Raw genomic sequence first — 19881 nt, forward strand, 5'->3', positions numbered from 1 at the left:
CCAGTAAGAATAACTCAATCATTATTACTGAGGGGCACTTAGGCTGCTTTTCAGTTAAAACTAACAAGCATTTTGAAACTTGTTCAGGGATCATTCAAACTATAAAGCACACACACACACACACACACACTTGTTCATAACTATGCAGATCCACAGAGAGAGAAATGAATAACTCACCCTTTGTTTGTGCCTTGTCGAGAGGAAAATAAATCCTTTATAAAGTGCAAGCTTTGGCAAACTACAATGTGCATAACTTGGCTGTACTATCAAGTGTGGTTTGAGTGAAGGCATGCCATCTAAACTGGCTATATTTTTAGGTTTATTAGCATTTTCTGAATGTGGGCCACTTTTCTTATTGTTATGGTCTCCTTCTGAGTGAGACAAGCTAATCACCTCAATACTTTTGATTATTAGGACATTTTACTGTGGAAAAACTCAGAAAGGCTACTGTCCCACTCATGTCACAGATTCCACGTCATAATGCAGAGCACACTGCGCCCTCCTGAAATACATGCTTAGGGGGAATGCAATAAAGATCTGATGAAGTACACTTCTCTTACAAAGCAAGCAACATTTGAATTCATGTGCTCATTCTACATGACTAAAATAGCTTTGCTTCATCTGTTGTTATAAATGTCTGTTTTGTATAAATTTAATAATAATAATAAGAATAATCAACTTTACAAAATGAGAAAGGCAAGCAAGAGACAAGAAGAAGCACAAAGAAAATTGGGTTGGTTCACATATAACACAGACTGGTGTTCAGAAGTTGGGGCTCCCATGCTAACCCCCCCCCCCTTCACTTTTTTTCCTCTTGTGAAGGTTGGGTTAAGAAGATTGATGGTCAAAATTCATACATGTTGGAAGTTTAATAAATCTATTTTTTTAAAAACAAAAAAAGTTCAAAAAATCTGCTTTATCTTGCACCCACACTTTCCCACCCCATGTGTGTGCTTCTGGTGGGTGTGGCTGTCAGTTTTTACCACAGTTTAAAATAGTGATAGAACAGCCTAACCACATACTTCCTCATCTGAGGCATAGCAATATCTAATTAAAAGTGTTTGCCTTACAGCCAGGCTAGGAGTAGACTAAACTCCCCACATCAAGAAAGGCTCTTTCAGCCACATGAGCTTCCGTCTTGAGCTATTTTCAAAGCCGCAAACCAAATGTCAAGTTTTCAAGTCAATGTGGGATTTGCCTATAAATTTAGCTTTAAAGAGCTACCAGAAGGGGGGGAAATGTGGGGCATTTAGTTGCACATCTGCTCTGACCCCTTTAGGTCTCTTGAACCTTTAAATATTTACAGATGAACACTGTGAGGGTCGTTTTGAGATTAATTCAACTCAACACTCTTTTTCTTCCCTACACTGTATGGGACCAAACTGGCAATGTATGCTGCTATGCTTATTCTCCCAAGTGGACCTGATCCCTGCTGAAAGCAACAGGGACTTGCATTCAGCACCAAGTTTAAACAGCACTTAATGCAAGACCGGCTGCAATCAAGAGGCTTTACCAGTCCCATGGCTGATATCATATGATGCTGGGTGACTGACAGGTGGGTCTGGCCAACCAAAAACAGCCTTATGGACCAAATTGGTCAGTCTGGTCTAATTTGGCCCGTAGGCCACAAGTTCCTTGCCATTCGCTTATAGTAACCAAATTGCTACCGTGAGAAACTGAAAGATGACCCTTCCCAAATAGTCATGCGAATCAACTCCAACTTTAAAAGGGGACGGGACCAGATATCCTAAAGAGCAACTGCAACCTTTGCCTCCCATCCCAAAATTACTTCTTGCTTCTTGTGTACATAATAAGGCAAAGGAAAAGGAAAAGGACCCCTGGATAGTTAAGTCCAGTAAAACTTGACTACGAGGTGCATCTCGCTTTAGGCCGAAGGAGTTGATGTTTGTCCCCAGACAGCTTTCTGGGTCATGTGGCCAGCATGAATAAACAGCTTCAGGCACAACAGAACACCATGACAGAAACCAGAGTGCATGGAAACACCATTTACCTTCCTGCCGCAGCAGTACCTATTTATCTACTTGCACTGGTGTGCTTTCAAACTGCCAGGTTGGCAGGAGCTGGGACAGAGCAAAGGGAGCTCATTCCGTTACAGGGATTCGAACTGCCGACCTTCTGATCGGCAAGCCCAAGAAACTCAGTGGTTTTGACCACAGCGCCACCTGCATAACAAGGGCAGAGCATGGTTAACGCTTTTTAGCAATAGTCAGTCTAAAACAGGGATGGCTTACCTGTGGCCTTCCTGATGTTGCTGGACTCCATCAGCTCCTAACAGCACGACTAAGCAAAATGTAGTCCAGCAACATCTGAAGGGCCAAAGGTTAGTCATCCCTGGTTTAAAAGAATGCTGACAATTACACAAGCTTCTGCCACATTCAAGTCTTTGCCATTTTGCTATTTGAAGCTAGGAGTCTGATAACCAGAGACAGAGGAGCTTTGCCCAGTACTTCCTGCTGACAGGAAGTATTTCTCATCTTTGCTTCACGTACAAAGGTGGGCGGGGGGGGGGGAGAGAAAAAGAACCCTCCACAGAAGCTACAGAGGAAGTGAGTGGCTCAAGTGCTTAAAATTACCAGTGGCATTGCAAAATAGCCTCCAAAGCTGGAAGCAGCAGAGAAAAAGCAGAGAAGAGCGGAATCTAAAAGCTGTGCATTCAAACTGCACTGAATCTTTTGAGAGAAACTAATTTCCCGTGATGGAAGAGGTTTATTCCTTTTTTATTGCCAGGCTGTTGACTTTATCTGAACAACCCGTAAGCTAGGGAATGGAGAACAATTCCCTGTGCGACAAGCACACAGAGTGCACTGAGATTGAGTGTTTTTTTTTGGGGGGGGGGGAGGCTCAATTAATTTCATTGGACACAGGTTGTACATTGACAATAAAGGTATTATTATTATTATTATTATTCCAAAGCAAAGGCACCCACCTTCAGTTCAGAAAGCAGAACAGTTAATGGGAGGTGGAGTCAGGGATAACAGTAAGTACAGTGGTACCTCTGTTTACGAACTTAATTCGTTCTAGAGGTCCGTTCTTAAGCTGAAACCGTTCTTATCCTGAGACGCGCTTTCGGTAATGGGTCCTCCAGAGCGTGATTTCTGTTCACATCCTGGGGCAAAGTTCGCAACCAGGAGCAGCTACTTCCATGTTAGCAAGGCTCGTAACCTGAAGCATTTGTAACCAGAAGTGTTCATAACCAGAGGTACCACTGTACAGTGGTACCTTGGGTTACAGAAGCTTCAGGTTTCAGATGCTTCAGGTTACAGACTCTGCAAAACCAGAAATAGTACCTCGGGTTAAGAACTTTGCTTCAGGATGAGAACAGAAATTGCGCGGTAACAGCAGGAGGCCCCATTCGCTAAAGTGGTGTCTCAGATTAAGAACAGTTTCAGCTTAAGAAAAGACCTCCGGAACAAATTAAGTTCTTAACCTGAGGTACCACTGCACAGCTAAAAGTGCAAAACAAAACTTCACTATGATACTAATAAGTTTATGTTGCTTTCTCTGGAAAAGTTCCCTTTTCCAGGAACAAGGGCTGTCAACTATTTTTCAAACCAGCAATTTTTAAGCTTCCATGCTTTTTAATTCAGTCAACTTGATCCAAGAGATTATTGTGCTTAAGAGCCATCACAGTCTTAGTAGTAGTTTATAATCATGATTGAGCTGTCAGATTATTGCTTCACCATGAATTCTAGTACCACAAGTCCAGCACCTCATATAGCAGCACTCAAGCATGGCCTTGGCACAAATACAGAATTTTCTAGCTAAAAGCTAGCAGGGCACATTAGCAAGTGAATATCTCTTCTTGCCACCACTTTCTTTTTTAAAATGGCAGTTTTCAAAATACAGCAGTCCCTGCATTTGTGTTTATAACTCACTGCTAAACCAAAGGAAAACTTCTTCACGAAAAACTCAAATCGAAAAAACAGGCTCTCACAAAAAATCTCTCTCAGCTATCTACTCTAGTCACTTGGTTTTCTCTCTAAAACTTCCTACCACCCTTCCATTCCCCTATCAATCAATTCACTCCAATACATATTTACTGTAACATTTGTATGCTATCCAATAAAACAAAAGTAAAACATCAAACCATTAAAAAATAAAAATCCAACATAAATGAGCAAAACTCACCTAAAATTAAGAACAGTTTTTTGTTTTTGTTTTACTCTTATAGACCCAGATTATGTAAGCTATTAAAAGGCCTGTGTGAACAGAAAGGTCTTTACCTGGTGTCAAAAAGACCACAACACTGTTAAATATTCATCCCTGGGAAGGATATTCTGTAAACATGATGCCACTACTGGAAAGGCCCTTCCCATGGTAGTTATCCACTACACTTCATTTGGCAGAGATACCTAGAGTACAGCCTCCAAAGAGGATCTTATGGTTCAGGTAGGTACATATGGGAAGAAGGTGGTCTTTCAGGAAGTCTGGTCCCAAGACATTTAGGGCTTTAAAAATTAAAACTAGCATTTTGAATTGGGCCTGGAAACAGACACAATAAGCAGCCAGAGAAGAATCAGGCTCCCTATAGGCTTCTCTAGAGTCACTATTACACCTATCCAAAACAATTGTGTTAAAAGTGTGCTTTTGATCATGAAGTGCTTTTTCGGCAGGGATGGGGAACCTGCGACCTTAGAAAGGATGTTGTACGCCAGCTACCATTTACCCAGTGCAGATGGTCAATGCCACACACACACACACACCCTTTGCTACACAGGGAAAATTCTATTCCCCATGCAATAAAAACTCTTGATGTCCTCCAAAATTGTTTACCAAAAATATCTGACTGACCCAAAACAGCGCCCAGGGCCTTCTGGCAGTTTCCTCACTGCAAGAGTGAAGTTACAGGGAACCAGGCAGACGGCCTTCTCAGTAGTGGCACCCACCCTGTGGAACGCCCTCCCAGCAGATGTCAAAGAAATAAGCAACTATCTGACTTTTAGAAGACATCTGAAGGAAGCCCTGTTTAGGGAAGCTTTTAACATTTGATGAATCATTGTATTTTAATATTCTGCTGGAAGCCACCCAGAGTGGCTGGGGAAACCCAGCCAGATGGGTGGGATATAAATAAATTATTATTATTATTATTATTATTATTATTATTATTATTATGTAGTATAGTTAATGCAGCTATTCTTAGTATTCAACAATTGCTTACAAGTGATATTACACACTGAAAAATTAAACTTCCTACTTTAAAATCAAGCTCTGAGTAACTGGGACAACATGAAAGTGGGTGTAAATAAACACTGCATTAAGATGCACATTCAGCTTTCTCATTTAAGATGCTTACTTAACTGAGCTCCCATTCTACACTGGCAGCCCTGTTATTGATATTTAAGAGGCTCTTTAATCTTTAATCCTAAAAAAGAAGTGTTAATAACTATGAGCCAGCATCATACACAAGTTAATGGGAAGCATCTTTAATAATCCAAAGGTAACCTAATCTTCTGTAGCCTTTTTGCATTCTAACATTTGTTCCAAAGGGCCTGAATGTACAATGAAAGTCGAAGTATAAAGTACTTTCTGCGTAGAAATTAAACTATAATGGTCACATCTGCATGCAACTCTAAGCCAAAGTGTACAGTTTGATTAAAGCACAATGTGCATAGTGGCATGCTGTTGACATTCTCAAAGAATGATCATAGGTTAGTGAGATAAGATGTACTCTTTTCCCAGAAAAGAGGGTAGGCTAACTTGTATGTAATTTCCAGGATCCTCCCTGGATCCCTTAAGTTATTTATTTTTAATGGTGTTTTGTTGGCCATTTTTCAGTCCTCAGGTATGGAGGCTGATACTGGGGATAAGTTACATATTTTTGTTAGAAGATCAGCAGTTTCACATTTGCGTTCTTGAAGAACTCTGGGGTGGAGGCCATCTGGACCTGGTTATTTGTCAGTTTTTATTTTGACCTAGGACTTCACATTGTGTCATCACTACTTAGCTCAGTTCCTTAGACTCCATTCTCGCTAAGGGTTAGGTGAAAATGTGCTGTGTATTCAAGTGTATGAGCTACCAAAAAAATAAAATAAATTTAAATTAAATACAGAGATGAAATCACCAGTATCAGTTGCTTTAGTCTAGGATGTATCTTGTTAAGACTTAATATCCTAATACAGTATCAAATTCCTTACTTTTATAAATCTCATCTCAAAGTTGCATGACCAATCGGAGATCTAGAACCAAGACAAGACTCGGAAACCTGATGCGGCACACTTCTTTGGGGCATAAAACATTGAATCAATAGGGTCAAGTTCTGGGCAAAGTAAATCCCAATTTAGCAATTAACTCACTAGATAGGCATGGGGAGAAAGTAAATCATTCATTTTGCAAAATGGTACTAAGAGGAAGTAAAAACAGTATTTCATAAGAAACGACGGGATAGAAATTGTGGCTAACATTGTGTGTACACCCTTTCTCAAACCAGCAGTGGGAACACACCAGATGCAGAATAAATGGGCGTTTGTACACAGCCTTAGTCTTGCTTCTCATAATCTAGAGATGTCTAGGATTGAAACAAACTTTCTGCATAGAAAACATGTGCTCCTCTGCTGACCTATGGTCCTTCCCTTAATTTAGTGAGCAGAGGTTAAAATGAGGACTGCCCAAGTGTAAATAATTCCTGCTTGACTCAGGAAATCCAATATTATTCCTTGTTTATTGGACACTATGGAATTCAAAACTTGATGTTACAAGTCCTGGAAGATGTCTGAGGGAATGAGTCTACTCCATTTATATTGGGATATTCTGAACTCTGCCCTATAAGGCTCTTCTGAAGCACACTATACATGTATGAAAGTCTGTACAAACAAACAGCTCTTCTCTTGGGGAACTTGAAATTAGGACACACGTATACAGCTCATGCATCCTTAATAACACTTTGTTTTCTCAGGCAAGAAGAATATATAATTAGGCAAATTTAGTTGTACTGAATCAAAGATGTTTTGGTTTAAGTCCCCTAAAGGGATTTCCTGGAGTGAGGAATAAAAACCATCTGCTGACTCCAATGGAAGTATCAGAAAGGAAATATACTGGAGGGGAATGACATAAAAACAGCCAGAGCTAAACTGGCATTCGGCAGCTCTCCAGGAAACCAGAGATTCAGCTCCATGAAAATAAAAACGTCGTACATCAAAATGTACGAAACCTGAGGTGCAAATCAATCTCAAAGGCTCTCGGAGGCTCTTTGGGTGGGTGGTTCCCTGTCTAGGAGACAGGTAAGTTACCTGTTCCGGATGGGATGCAAACCTTCTGAAGGAGCAGAACTACAAAGCCCTGAACAACTTAGGTCCAGGGTACCTTAGGGACTGCCTGAATCCTTACATCCCAGTTGGATAAATGAGATCATCGGCAGAAGCATTATTGGTTTTCCCCCAAGTTGGCAAGGCTCTTTTGACAGCAACAAGAATCTAAGCCTTTAGTATCATTGGTTTAGTACTACAGAAAACCCTGCCTATAGAGATTCGGCAGGCGCTTCTGATTCAACCTTTAAACACCTGCTGAAAACTTTTCTATTCCTCCAGGTTTATACAGGCAATTAAGAATATGTCTTTCTGTAATAGTTAGCTGATCTCTGGTGTTAATTTTTCCTATGGTTTTTATTGCATGATTTTATGCATGACTGTTGTAAAACACTCTTAGTTTTTATGAATAGAGGTGCAGGTGGTGACCATTTTAGCATGTCCAATTGATGCGCAATTGCCGACACGCAGAACGTGGACATAATGGGGAGGGGCGCACTTATGCGTGCTCTATTGACGCACACAGGGCCAGGAATGGTACCCCTGTGCAAAATGGTCACCGCCTGTATATATTTTAATAAATAAGTAAATGAATGAATAAAATAAGCTAAGCCTTTTACAGAAGGAGTGGGGTTACAAATTGCTCAAAACATTTTGTTCAATAAACTCTCACACGCTCCATCCAACGTGTCTACCAAAATATCTCAAAATCTTCATAAGACTTCAAAATCCTACAACAGGTTTCTCTTTTAATTCTAGCATGGAACAATAAATATGATTTAGAGGATTAATTAAATTACATTACCTTCCAGATGCACTTACGTGACATTTAAACCAAAACTAAGGCTTCATACACAGACCACTGTTATTTACATGGCCATTACAGCAAACAGAAGTCAATTTATATCCCACTAGCGAGAAGAAATGCCTTACTGCACGACAGATTTCCTACCATAAAACTGTAGAAACCTTATTTCTTGCATCATTGGACAGAACAAGTGCATGAATACATATGGTCAGCCTTATCTTGAGCCATTCCCAGTATCCAATGCGCTTACAAGGCTCTTTTGAAGTAGAATGAATAAGTGTAAAGTACATGAAATCCAGAGATTCCTAGTGTCCAAGCCTATAAGATAAACTAGATTTATCTTATTTTATTCTACACATTGTATGAATTCTTATGCAGATGTCTCTGTAAGGGTCAGCCACCAACATATGAGCCTCTGAGTTGAAATACCTCTTTTTAGGCATAACAGGTGCGATCTCTCTCTCGAGCCTTCCATAAAGGAGTGGGTTTTTTCTGGTGGTACTCAAATCTCAAAATTGGTACACTGCGGTATCTTGGCTTCTAAAGTGAGTGTGTGGGGAGAGTGTGCCTTTTCTCTCATGCCCACAGCAGTTGGCCCCTCAGCACTGCCAGCCCTGGAGGCAGTGCTTCCTCCTCATCCTCATCCTGTGGAGGCACAGAGACAGGAAGCTACCAGGCTGCCATTGCACCTGCCACTGAGCCAGCTCCAAGGCCAGGGGAAGGTAGGCAGCAGGCAAGCTGGGTCCATGGCAGTGGCCGAGCAGCACCAAGAGGACACAGCCTTCCTCAAACCCTCGTGGATGGTGCAGAGGTGGAAAGCCACGTCTCACAGCAGGAGCAAATCCAGCTCCAGGCACTCATCCTGCACCCAGCCCAGGCCGCAGCATGACCCGCCTAGCAGTAGCCACAGCCAGTGGGCCGAGAAGCAGGGGCGGAGGAAGGGAGTGCAGTGGGGGCGGGTCGCCCTGGGTGTCACCACTGAAGGGGCTGACAAAATGCCAGGCGGTACTCACCGTGGGGCCTGCAGTGCGCCCGAGCCACGCATCTCTCCTGGGAGTGACATGGTGGCTTGGGCGCACACAAGCTCTGCGCTTCCCCAAACGGTCTGCCCGCCACCTTCCCTTCAGCTGTAGGGCGGCTGAGTGGGAGGAGGCAGGCTGACTCCTCGGAGGCCCCACGGAGTGTCCTGCCCCAGGTCGTCCCACCCCCACAGGCGGCTGGCCCCACCCCTGGGCGCAGGGCACATGTGCCACCCCAGGCGCCCGATCGGCTTGCTCAGCCGCTGCCAAGAAGGGTATGTCATGATGAGTACCGACACCTTTTTTCCTACAAAAAAGGCCCTGCATAAAAGAATCTAATTGATCGTGAATGGCCAGAGAAAAGATTCCCACTTTCTCTTTCAGCTCCCACCCGAGTACCTCTTCTTGTACCTCTTTGGGCTACAGCGTCATTAGTTCTTGCTTCTGCCTGGCTACAGTTATACTGTACCTGATCAAATTTCAAATTCCAATTCAAGCCCTTGACTGGTCTTCTCCCTACAGAATTATTCCAACACACTTCATCTTGTATTCAGAGAAATAAATAGCATCTACCGCTGAGATCCCTACGTTCTGCACTCATTGCATGTCCAGTTCTAACACACCAGTGGTTCAAAAACCCAGCTGCCAGGTGATATGGTATGATAAACACAGTGAGAGTCTCTACATCCACTCACATGTCCTACAGAAGATCATAGTCCTGGCATGTATAAATATACTGAGCTAGACATAAGTAATTATTCAAAAATGTTGATTTGAACGTTGCAGCACTGTATCTTGGTTCTGTGAGTAATGGGTAGCGAACAATGTAAAATCAACAATGCAACACCGCAGAAGCAAGGCATTTCTACAGCAGTGACATGCTCAGAGACACAAACAGGGTGTCTGGTGCAGCTGCCAGCTTGGGAAGAGAGCTGAGTATCTGCCCATTAACAAAAGAAAGAGAGAGAAATAACTCGCGCACTCACATCAATCAGGTCTGAGACATCATGGATGTAGTATTTACTGACTGCTGCATTTGTTGCTGCCAGGTTCAGCAGATAATCGTTCCTAGCTTTAGTGCACTTCAGCTTATTTTCTGAGTATTTTGCTTGCCTCTGAAAAACATCAAAATGGTACACACATTTTTAAAAAGGTGAACAGGCCATCCCAATTCTTGCATTTGCATACCAGATTTTAAGCTCTTATAACATAAAAGCAGCTCTGATGACTAAAGGCTCCTCTAGTCCAACATCCTGTTTTTCACAAGCAGGACATAAGCATGGTAGCACTCTCCCACTTATGTTTTCCAGCAACTGATGATCAGAGGCATGCCACCTCCACTGGTGAAGGTAGTATCTAGCCATCATGACTAGTAACCACTGATGGTCTTATTCCTCCATGAAATCTGTGATAAGGAGCACTGCACAGCATTGCTGTGTTTATGTAAAAAACTTATGGTATTAGAGGGGTTTATCCAGCTGCAGGATTTCTTCCAGATATACCCAGCAGAGCAAGTGCATTCTATTTCAGTGAACACCCTACATCCACCAGGAACAGCTTGCACCCTTGGAGAATGGTTTCGCATCAATCACATCAGTTACTGGGGAGGATAAAGTATTTCACATTCATATGGTAGCCTAGTCAATGATGTCAGACTTTTTAATGAAGAAGTATGATACAGATCTAATATTCACTGCTGCTCCACTATATATATATTGCTTTCCCTGCATCCTTGCTGAAGATTAATTCCAAGTGCATCCCTCTGTGTAGGATGACCTCATGGAGAGTGAATTAGTGTTGCATGGAATTTGCTCCATTAAATCTTCAAATCACACCCAGTGATGAGTGAAAGAAGTTGCACTTGAAGAGCAGTCTACATGCGTTGAAGCTAAGCAGGTTTGGATCAAGTCAGTGCCTGGATGGAAGATTGCCTGGGAACCATTGCTATACTTCCTTGAGTTCCATGATGGAAAAAAGATAAGAGATAAATGTCGTAAATAATGAACTTTGCTGAACAGCCAGATGTAACATATAAAGAGCTCTAAAGACTCTTTAGGGCTAGGGTTGTGCAGTATACATGTACATTAATTTCCTTCACGGAAGCTAAGAAATGGTAAATCTGCAGGGAGCAGCAAATTTAAGATATACGAGGCCTCGGAATGCAGGAGCTGGCAGACAGTGTCATACAGACTCGAAGCCCTTATTGAATAAGAACATCAAGTTAAGGTAGAACCACTCTGCAGAAACCATTTTAAGTGCTTACAACTTGTTGAAGAAGTAAGTCAAATAGGAAACATGTGATCCTACTGGCCTCAGTTTGCAAACAGCATGTTACGTGGTATAAAGTATCAAGTGCTAGGGATCGTGGTTTGTTTCACTCGGACAAACAAGCCTTGCCTTAACCTTGTGGTTTATTTGGAGTAAGACAAACCATGATTTCTGGTCTGGCCACAACACTAAAGCAAGTATAGTGAACTTTTCTCTTTATGTCGCTCAACTACTAACATCCATGTGCAAGCGTAGACCTAGGCAAAATAGAAGTGGCTGAGGGTGTAAAGAGATAATGCTGCTAAAGCCTCTGTTGCTGCTCACAAAGAAGAGAAGGATCGTTTTCTGTTCCACAGGTGTTGTCGAGTGATGTGGCAGAATTCCAGGGTGACCCTGCACTACTTCAGAATGCTGGTGGAGGATGCCATTTTTTTAAAAAAAGAGAGCTTTCCTCGTGTTTAAAAAAAGCACACGCAAAAGGATTATTATAGCAGTCTGCTCTCTGCTGTGCTAGTTTACGTGTTTCTGTTTTACTAACAAAGAAAATGTTACGTATAAGTGGTATGGCCCATTCAATCACCTCATTCCCCTGTACAGGTCAGATATGGAGTGTGCTGAGAACCAGTCAAAATTTTCTGGCACCAGTCACCTGTCCTGGGTGCAGGGTGCAAAAAACAGATGTGAGAGAATTATTTGTATGATTTGTATAGAAATATGGCCTTTCACCATCCCTATAGCCTCTTTAGGGCTAGGGTTCTATAGTATACACTAATTTAATAGTGTATATAATGTAAAAAAGGAGGATGTCACGTTTAGCATATATCCTCAAGGCTCAGTGTGCATACAACCTGCCCAATTTTCTAACCATAGGGAAGGTCCCTCCGAGAGGAGAAGCAGCAACAAATATATCTGTGCATTTGCCAGTGGAAGGAAAGCAAGGGTGAAGGAAGGCAGTCCAATTAAAAACCACATAATCCTTTAAACCAACATCTCTGAAAGCATCTGTTATAAATCTATTACAAATCTGAGCTTCTTCAAATCAGCAGTCAAGTGCGTTCTATGGTATTTATTGTTCACTGGCACCAGAGTCAATTTAGGAGCAGAATGAATTAGCAGGTATAATTTAACACAACAGTTGGAGTGCTACCCTCTGGCCCTCCCTTCCCTTCCAAATCTGATTGCCTTGAGATTCAACCAGCCTCAGCCACTCCCACATAGCACTTTTCAGAGCTATTTTCTCATTTAAAAACTCTCAGTTTCACTTCCTGTTTGTACGTAGATTCTCCTCAGGCCCATTTTTAATTTAGTCATCAGATTCAGGTTCACTGCCCAGACAAGCAATACTGGATTAAAGGGCAGGCTACTATTATGCATAATACTTTGCTGCAGACACACAGCTCTAGCTCTGTTCATTATAGCAAACTGTCCCTTCCAACTGCAGGGCCCAAACATGGGAAAACTGAGGAGGGATAAAATTTTCCAGGGGCTTGGAGATCCAAGGGCAGCCCAGCCTGGACTGAAAACCCATTATCATTAGAGAAATAGTGAGGCTAAATTGTAGATTAATTTATTTAGCAAGCCCACCCATCATTGCATGTGGATATGTGGATATTTAATTTCATTTTTCTCTATTTCCAGAATCTGCAACCAGAGTTTGAAGCATGGTTGCAAACTCTGTTTACAACGAACCATGGCTGCCTCTGAAAGGTGAAGGGAGAGACATTCTGCATATGAGGGGCACAGTACACAAGCCTGTGGCACATTTCTGATTTCCTAATTTCCATAGTTAGGACATCAGGAACGATACCCTTAGAGCTAAGGTTAATTCAGCTGTACAGTCAGAAATAATTCTGGTTATTTTCAGAGTGTTACTTTTGTTGAACTTCCCACATTTGTCTAACGAGCACATTACTGTGAATGGGTGGTGACCCCTGACTGTTTAATATTCCACTTATGACTGTAGCAATAGGAACTATCCTGCAAAAACAGTGTAACGTTCCACAGAGCACTAAACACACGCATGAGCTGACTGCCCCCTCCATCTATTCAGATAAGCATTACTGTAGCAGACTAGATTTCCTGCTAGGTTCCTTCGCTCTGCAGTCAACCAAGCCCCTTGGAGCCAGAACATGACTGTCTCTGTTGGATCCGGGAGACACTGCCTGAGCAACTATTGTAGGACTTTTCCAATTCCTGCCCTTTTTGTACTGGATGTCTGGGTCATTTTTGTTTTGTTTGCTTTCTGAGCCATCACTCTGGAGGCCTTCCCTCCCTCCAGCTGCCCTTTTCAACTCTCCTAGTATTGGGCAATTGAATGGTTGAACACATTAAACCCTGCTGATGTAACACACCCCTCTCCTTGGAAGTGCTCCACAATGTGCCCCCAGGCTCTGCTTCTTGCGGGGAAACTGCCTGCTTGTCTGTCTAAGACAGGCTTCCTCAACCTCGGCCCTCCAGATGTTTTTGGCCTACAACTCCCATGATCCCTAGCTAGCAGGACCAGTGATCAGGGATGATGGGAATTGTAGTCTCAAAACATCAGGAGGGCCGAGGTTGAGGAAGCCTGGCCTAAGAGCTCTAGCTACCTGCTGTATTGGGGGCATTTCTCCACAACTAACAGGCAGTAAAGAGAAAAGGGTTTTCTGCACGCCCATCCCAAGCAGTTCCGTCAGTGAAATTGCATGCAAACATTATCGCAAACAGGAGGCATTCCCAGCAGTTCAAATTCATACTTCAGTAGCAGAAGCGGCCAAGGATCACCAGCCATAAACCCTGGACTTGGGAAGCACTCTCAGTAGATGTGTGCTCATCAGTTGACGTGACACTGGCGACCGCATGGTTGGCATTGGCATCCTTCTGTCCAGCCACATGGAGAACCCTTCACTCACCTTTTCCTTCATCTTCTCAATCTTCTTGACAGAGCTGCGGCGCTGGGGCCTATCTTCATGCCGCAACAGGTTCACGCTGATGTCCCCTGCTTTGTTGAACTGTTTCTCTTCTTGCTTCTCGGCTTCCTTCAGTTTGCTTTCGGCACTGATGCTTTCAGCGTGGTACATATGGTATGTTTTCATCACCTGAAAGGTGAGGAAGTTCAGAGAGTCAGCTTATAACGAAAACAATAAATTCAGTGGAACGAAAACAATGAATTCAGTGGTTGCAAAGGTTGGTGCCTTTAAAGCACACCCAAAGCACTTTTCCCTGCATCAAAAAAACTGGGGCACTTTAGTTTGTTAAGGGTTGCTGGGAATTGTAACTCTGTGAGCACTAAACTACAGTGTCCAGAATTCTTTGGAAAAAATGAATGTGCTTTAAAGGCATAGAATGTGTAAGAAAGCTCAAGACTCCCCCAGCTAATCATTCACTTCTCTTCTAACAGGCAACATATTTTACATTGTGTTTCATCCTCATAACAACTCTATGGTGCACCACCAGGATTCTCATTTGACCGGAGGGATTATGAGGCTGAGAGACTGTGACTTGTCAAAGGCCATACAATCACTTCATACATTACATCAAATAGATTTTAAGCCAGAATGTGATGAACATGTGTTTACAGATATGTCTCTTATAGACTAGTTAGAGCACTGTGGGTGGCTGCAGCTCTTAGGTGTCAAATTCAGGTTTGCTTCAGCCTAGGGTGTGCAATCGCTCAAGGCTATGGAAGAAGAGGAATTCTGAACCCATCTACTCCAGACCATAACCATACATGTAGGCAACAGAGGACGAAAAAGGGATTTCATGCTAGAAAGCTGAAAAAAGTAGTGGGGGTGGGGTTGAGAGGTATCTGGATCCATTTACTTTTAGAAAACCCTTTCACTTATTCTGCATTAGGTGACAATAATATAGATTGTCTGCAAGGTACTTTATAGAATCTTGTTCATCCCCCCTCAAAAATCCTGCAAGAAAGGCTACATCATATTGGATTGGATAAGACCAAAGAATCTAAAATTTAATCCAGACAAGATGGAACTGGGTGTTTTGCTGATTTGGAGCAGGTATACAGTCAGCTTTGGATAGGCTTGGAAGATTCAGAACTGACAAAAATAAATTCTTCACACAGCGCACAGTTAAACTATGGAATTTGCTTCCATAGTTGGCACTGACAGCTATCAACTTGGATGGCTTTAAAAGGTTAGACAAATTTACGAAGGATAAGGCAATCAATGGCTACTAGTTATGCTGTCTGAGTTCTATCTCCACTGTCAGAGGTTGTATACCTCTGAATACCAACTGGATAAGGGGTAAGTATTGTTGCCCTCAGGTCATTTCTGCTGGTTTTCCATAGGAATCTGACCGGCCACTATGAGAACAGGACCCTGGATTAGATGGGCCTTTGCGCTGATTCAACATGCTCATCTACTATTCTTATGGCTTGTGCTCTGCTATAAAATGTCAGGCTCACAGTTTGGCAGGTGAGAGAAACCTCAGGGTGGGATTCATCTCAAGAATCCTGTCAGAGGAAGCCCTGTTGCTTGTGCAAGAGAAATTTCCCCACTTCTCCATGTCCCCTGAAATTGCCTCTGGGGGGATCAAGAGAACCCCCTGGAACAGCATGCAGGGAGAAAAGGGGGTCGTCCCCTTTGGAAAACTGAAATGCTTGCACTAATGGAATGCTCAACTGAGTACAATGTTGAGTTCCTCTGTTGGAGTGCCAACGAAAGTTTTTTTTGCGTGTTCAGACCCAGAAACCTCCCCCCGAAATAAATTCACACTTCACTCAAAATTTTGGTTTGGTTTTTGGCAGAATTTAGGCATGGGCATAAATAGGTCCCTCGAACTGTTTGGACTGCGTCCCATTGGCCAGATTGTACCCAGCTTTGAGGGACCTACCAATCGGGTGTTGTGGCTGACCAGTCGTACCCACCCACAACACAGGGTGTCGGTTTGCCAGGTCTCACCACAATACATGCCCTCTTTAATGGAGGACCCAATTTCCTGAAAAAGTAAGATCTAATCTGAGTCATTCAGGTCCTAGTCACATCCAGATTAAATTATTGTGACACACTCTACATGGGGTTGCCCTGTAAGAAGACACTTCAGTTGGTAAAAAAGAAAAAAAGAAAGTGTTAACTGGGACTTGCAGGTTGGATCACAAAACTCTAATGTTATGTCATCGTCACTGGCTCCCCGCCAGGCTCAATTCAACTTTTAAAAGCATCTAAGTGATGGTTCCTCATTTATGGAACACTCTCCTCAGGGAGGCACACCTGGCGCCATCACTATCTGTCTTTAGGTGACAGGTGTGCCTTTGGATCTTAAATTTCTGCTTATCTTTTAGTGGGGTAGGTTTCTGTATGTATATATATATATGGAGAGAGAGAGAGAATGTAGGTTATTTTTAATGTTTATTTTTGTAAGTCGCTTTGAGTTCTGTTTTTTAAAAAAGCAGCTATTAAATAGGAGGAGGTGGTGGTGGTGGTGAAAGAAATAAGTCCTGACCAGATACCTAAAGAACTGTCTTCTCCCTTCCAAACCTACAAGAGAAAAATGGCAAATTCTAAGCTTCTGATCTGTGTCTTCAATCTGCCAAAATTATGGTGGGCAGGTATAAGACACAGGGCCTCACTGAAGACTAAAAACAACCTCCCAAAACAGAAGGTCTGTCTGCTTCCATCCCTAGCTACCATTCAGCTCTTCTTGCAGGGTTTTTTTTTTGGGGGGGGGGGTGATGCTTCTTAATAATCTGCTGGGGCTATTTTTTTAAAGTATTTTTAAATAGTCTTCCATATAGTTTCTTTCTAAGCTGCTGCGGCTGTTTTTCAGGATTGCAGAGGCACATATTTGCCTAGAGCACACCTTGTTATGTAACTGTCCCTTCAAATGTCAGATAGAATCCAATCAGAGTCCTAAAGGACTTGGGCTGAATGTGACTTAGCTGGCATTTGCTGTCTGCTATGACATTTCTTTTTTTGCTTTAGAGTTAGTCACTAGATCCTGTTGCTGCATTGATTAGCAAAGTATGCACATATATATATATATATATATATGCAGGTTTTGGTGTCCTCGGGTGTCTTCCCGTGTAAAAGTTGGGGTGTCTAGGCGACGTTTCGACGAGGTCTCACTCGTCATCTTCAGTGAGACCTCGTCGAAACGTCGCCTAGACACCCCAACTTTTACACGGGAAGACACCCGAGGACACCAAAACCTGCATTCCTGTACCCGTGAAAATCTACGAAAGCATATATATATATATATATATATATATATATATATATCACACACACACACACACACACACACACGGAAGCGTAGATATAAAAAAGCTCATTGCTTATTCTTACAAGGCATAGCAATAAAGTGTGTCACTTTGTGCATCATTAATTTGCATTACCCGAAGTGTTCTGCAATAAATAAAACTAATATCTATTTATTGCACAGTACTCTAGGCAATGCATAGTAATAAAACTATTTCTAAATATTCTGGATGTTGCATAAAAATAAATTGGTTTTATGGCCCTGTTAACATGCATTCCACACGGTCCTCCTCTTCCACCAGTCTTTGCATATGATATCAGGGAAACATTTTTTTTCACACAGTTACACAATAGGCACAGCCTATCAGACATTCCCAATGCCGTGTATCCATATTGCTCAACCATGCTTAGGAGCACAGACATTATTATGATCACGTACAATAAGGGAACATTAAAAGCATACCATATGAAGCTGCCTTATATCCAAATTGGTTCCTGCCTTAATTCTAGTCCAGGGCAGGGAACATTTGGCCTTCCAGATGCTGCTGAACAGCAACACCCATCAGCCCCAGCAAGCATGGCCAATGGTCTGGGCTGTTGGAAGTTATAAGTAAAGCACCAGCTGGAGGTTCCCCATACCTGCTCTAGGCAGTTAAGAAGAGCTGTTGTCCAGCAGCAGAGCATCTGCTTTGCCTGGCAAACGTCCCAGGTTCAATCCCTGGATCCTGGTATTTCCAGGGAGAGATCCCCATCTGAAAACCTGGACAGCCTCTGCTAGTCAATATAGGCAATACTGAGCTAGATGGACCAGTGATCTGATTTTGCATTAGGCATCATCCTATGTAAAGCATGGCCTCAAAGACTAACATCTTGAGACAGTATCAACCCATGATGCTGCTTCACTCGCTTTGTTTTTGTCTTTTACACAGAGTAGCAAACTCTCCATGGACACTGGCATAGACAGCCAAAGTGCTGCCCTCCAGATGTTGCTGCCTTCCCATCCACCCAGTCACTGTGGCTAATTGTGAAGGAAGATGACATCTGTGCTCCAACAGCATCTGGAGCACACCATTCAGGCTACCACTGTTCTTTTTCAACCTTCCTGTCAACCAAGGATCTTAGGCTATGCCACACTGGTCCCCAAACGAATACACAACAGAGCTTATTTTTCAAGTGACCTGGCAACCGTATCCACATTCCTAGCTTACTTCTTTCTTGGCATAAGAAATGTTTTGTTGTAGAGAAAAATAAAAGCTGGAACTCATTAAATGGTTCTCTGTTAACCTGGAGTGAGGGCTTGAGCAGAGGACTCTGTCTTGGGTCCTGTACTTTTCAACAACTTTGTAAATGATTAGAATGGAGGACAAGTAATGCTTATCAGACTTGCAAATGACACAACGCTGGGTGGGGTAGCTAACACTATAAAAAGACAGCATCAAGGTTCAAAATCATCTTGATGGGTTGAAATGCTGGGCCAAAACACCATGACAAACTCCAGTGAAAATAAAGATAAAGTCCCGCATTTAGGTACAAACGATCAGAGGCACAAATATGAGACTGAGGTGGGAGAGGGAGATAGAATACCTGGTTTGGCAGCATGACACATGAAGAGCATCTAGCTGATTTAGTTGATCAAAAGCTAAATAGAATGAGGCTCTTAAAAAAACACACAACCTAATTCAATCTTAGCTGCATTAACAAAAGCACAGTGTCCAGATCATGAAAGGTAACTGATCCATTCTATTCTGCACTGGTCAGACCACATCTGGAGTACTATGTGCAGTTCTGGGCACTCAGGATACATCTCTGAATATTATATGAGATTTGAGCATGGCATAGTTAGGAGAAAAACAAAGTTTATATATTAAACTAAATATCCCGCATACCAATGTGAATTTAAACAGAAAGGGGGGATTTTTTCCCTAGCTTTAATTATGAGAAAGTACCTTGGCTGTGCATAGTCTGGTCTGTTTCAAAACTAACCAAAAACATGACCTCTTGATTGAGTTCCAAAAGCCATGCCAAAATATCATCACCTTAAGCCATTTCTGTAATTTCTAGTATTAAATATATAGAGAGAAAATTGAAGCAAAGGCATTTGCAGAGGCAGGGGGGTTGCCAGTTTAGTGGTGTCATACATGCCTCTTTCAAATCACATCATAAACCATCTCAGAAACTTGCAATATCTTATATTACAAAACTGCTTAATGTACTTGTCACTAAACCCTCATGACCATCTTCTTCCTTCATCTTGCCCCACCTCACCAGATGCCTTTACTACTGTCCCACTTTCAGTTAAGCACGCCTAAGCTGCAATGCTTTTTGTTTAT

General features: G+C 42.4%; 1 protein-coding gene across 3 annotated transcripts in view; it reads right to left on the reverse strand.

The window, feature by feature from the left end:
• SRGAP3 (SLIT-ROBO Rho GTPase activating protein 3) overlaps positions 1–19881 on the reverse strand; it is a 177895-nt gene that overhangs the window by 54810 nt on the left and 103204 nt on the right. For all 3 annotated transcript variants that reach the window (XR_014507527.1, XM_083424765.1, XM_083424766.1), the window contains exons 5-6: positions 14246–14431; positions 10076–10204 (exon numbers count right to left, since the gene is read on the reverse strand). Coding sequence is in view for 2 of the 3 variants with exons in the window: in XM_083424765.1 (XP_083280891.1) it covers positions 10076–10204; positions 14246–14431 (315 nt within the window). In the remaining variant the exon portion in view is untranslated. The remainder of the gene's footprint in view (positions 1–10075; positions 10205–14245; positions 14432–19881) is intronic.

Source organism: Podarcis tiliguerta, assembly GCF_965153285.1.
Source record: "Podarcis tiliguerta genome assembly, chromosome: 2".
Taxonomy (NCBI): Eukaryota; Metazoa; Chordata; class Lepidosauria; order Squamata; family Lacertidae; genus Podarcis; species Podarcis tiliguerta.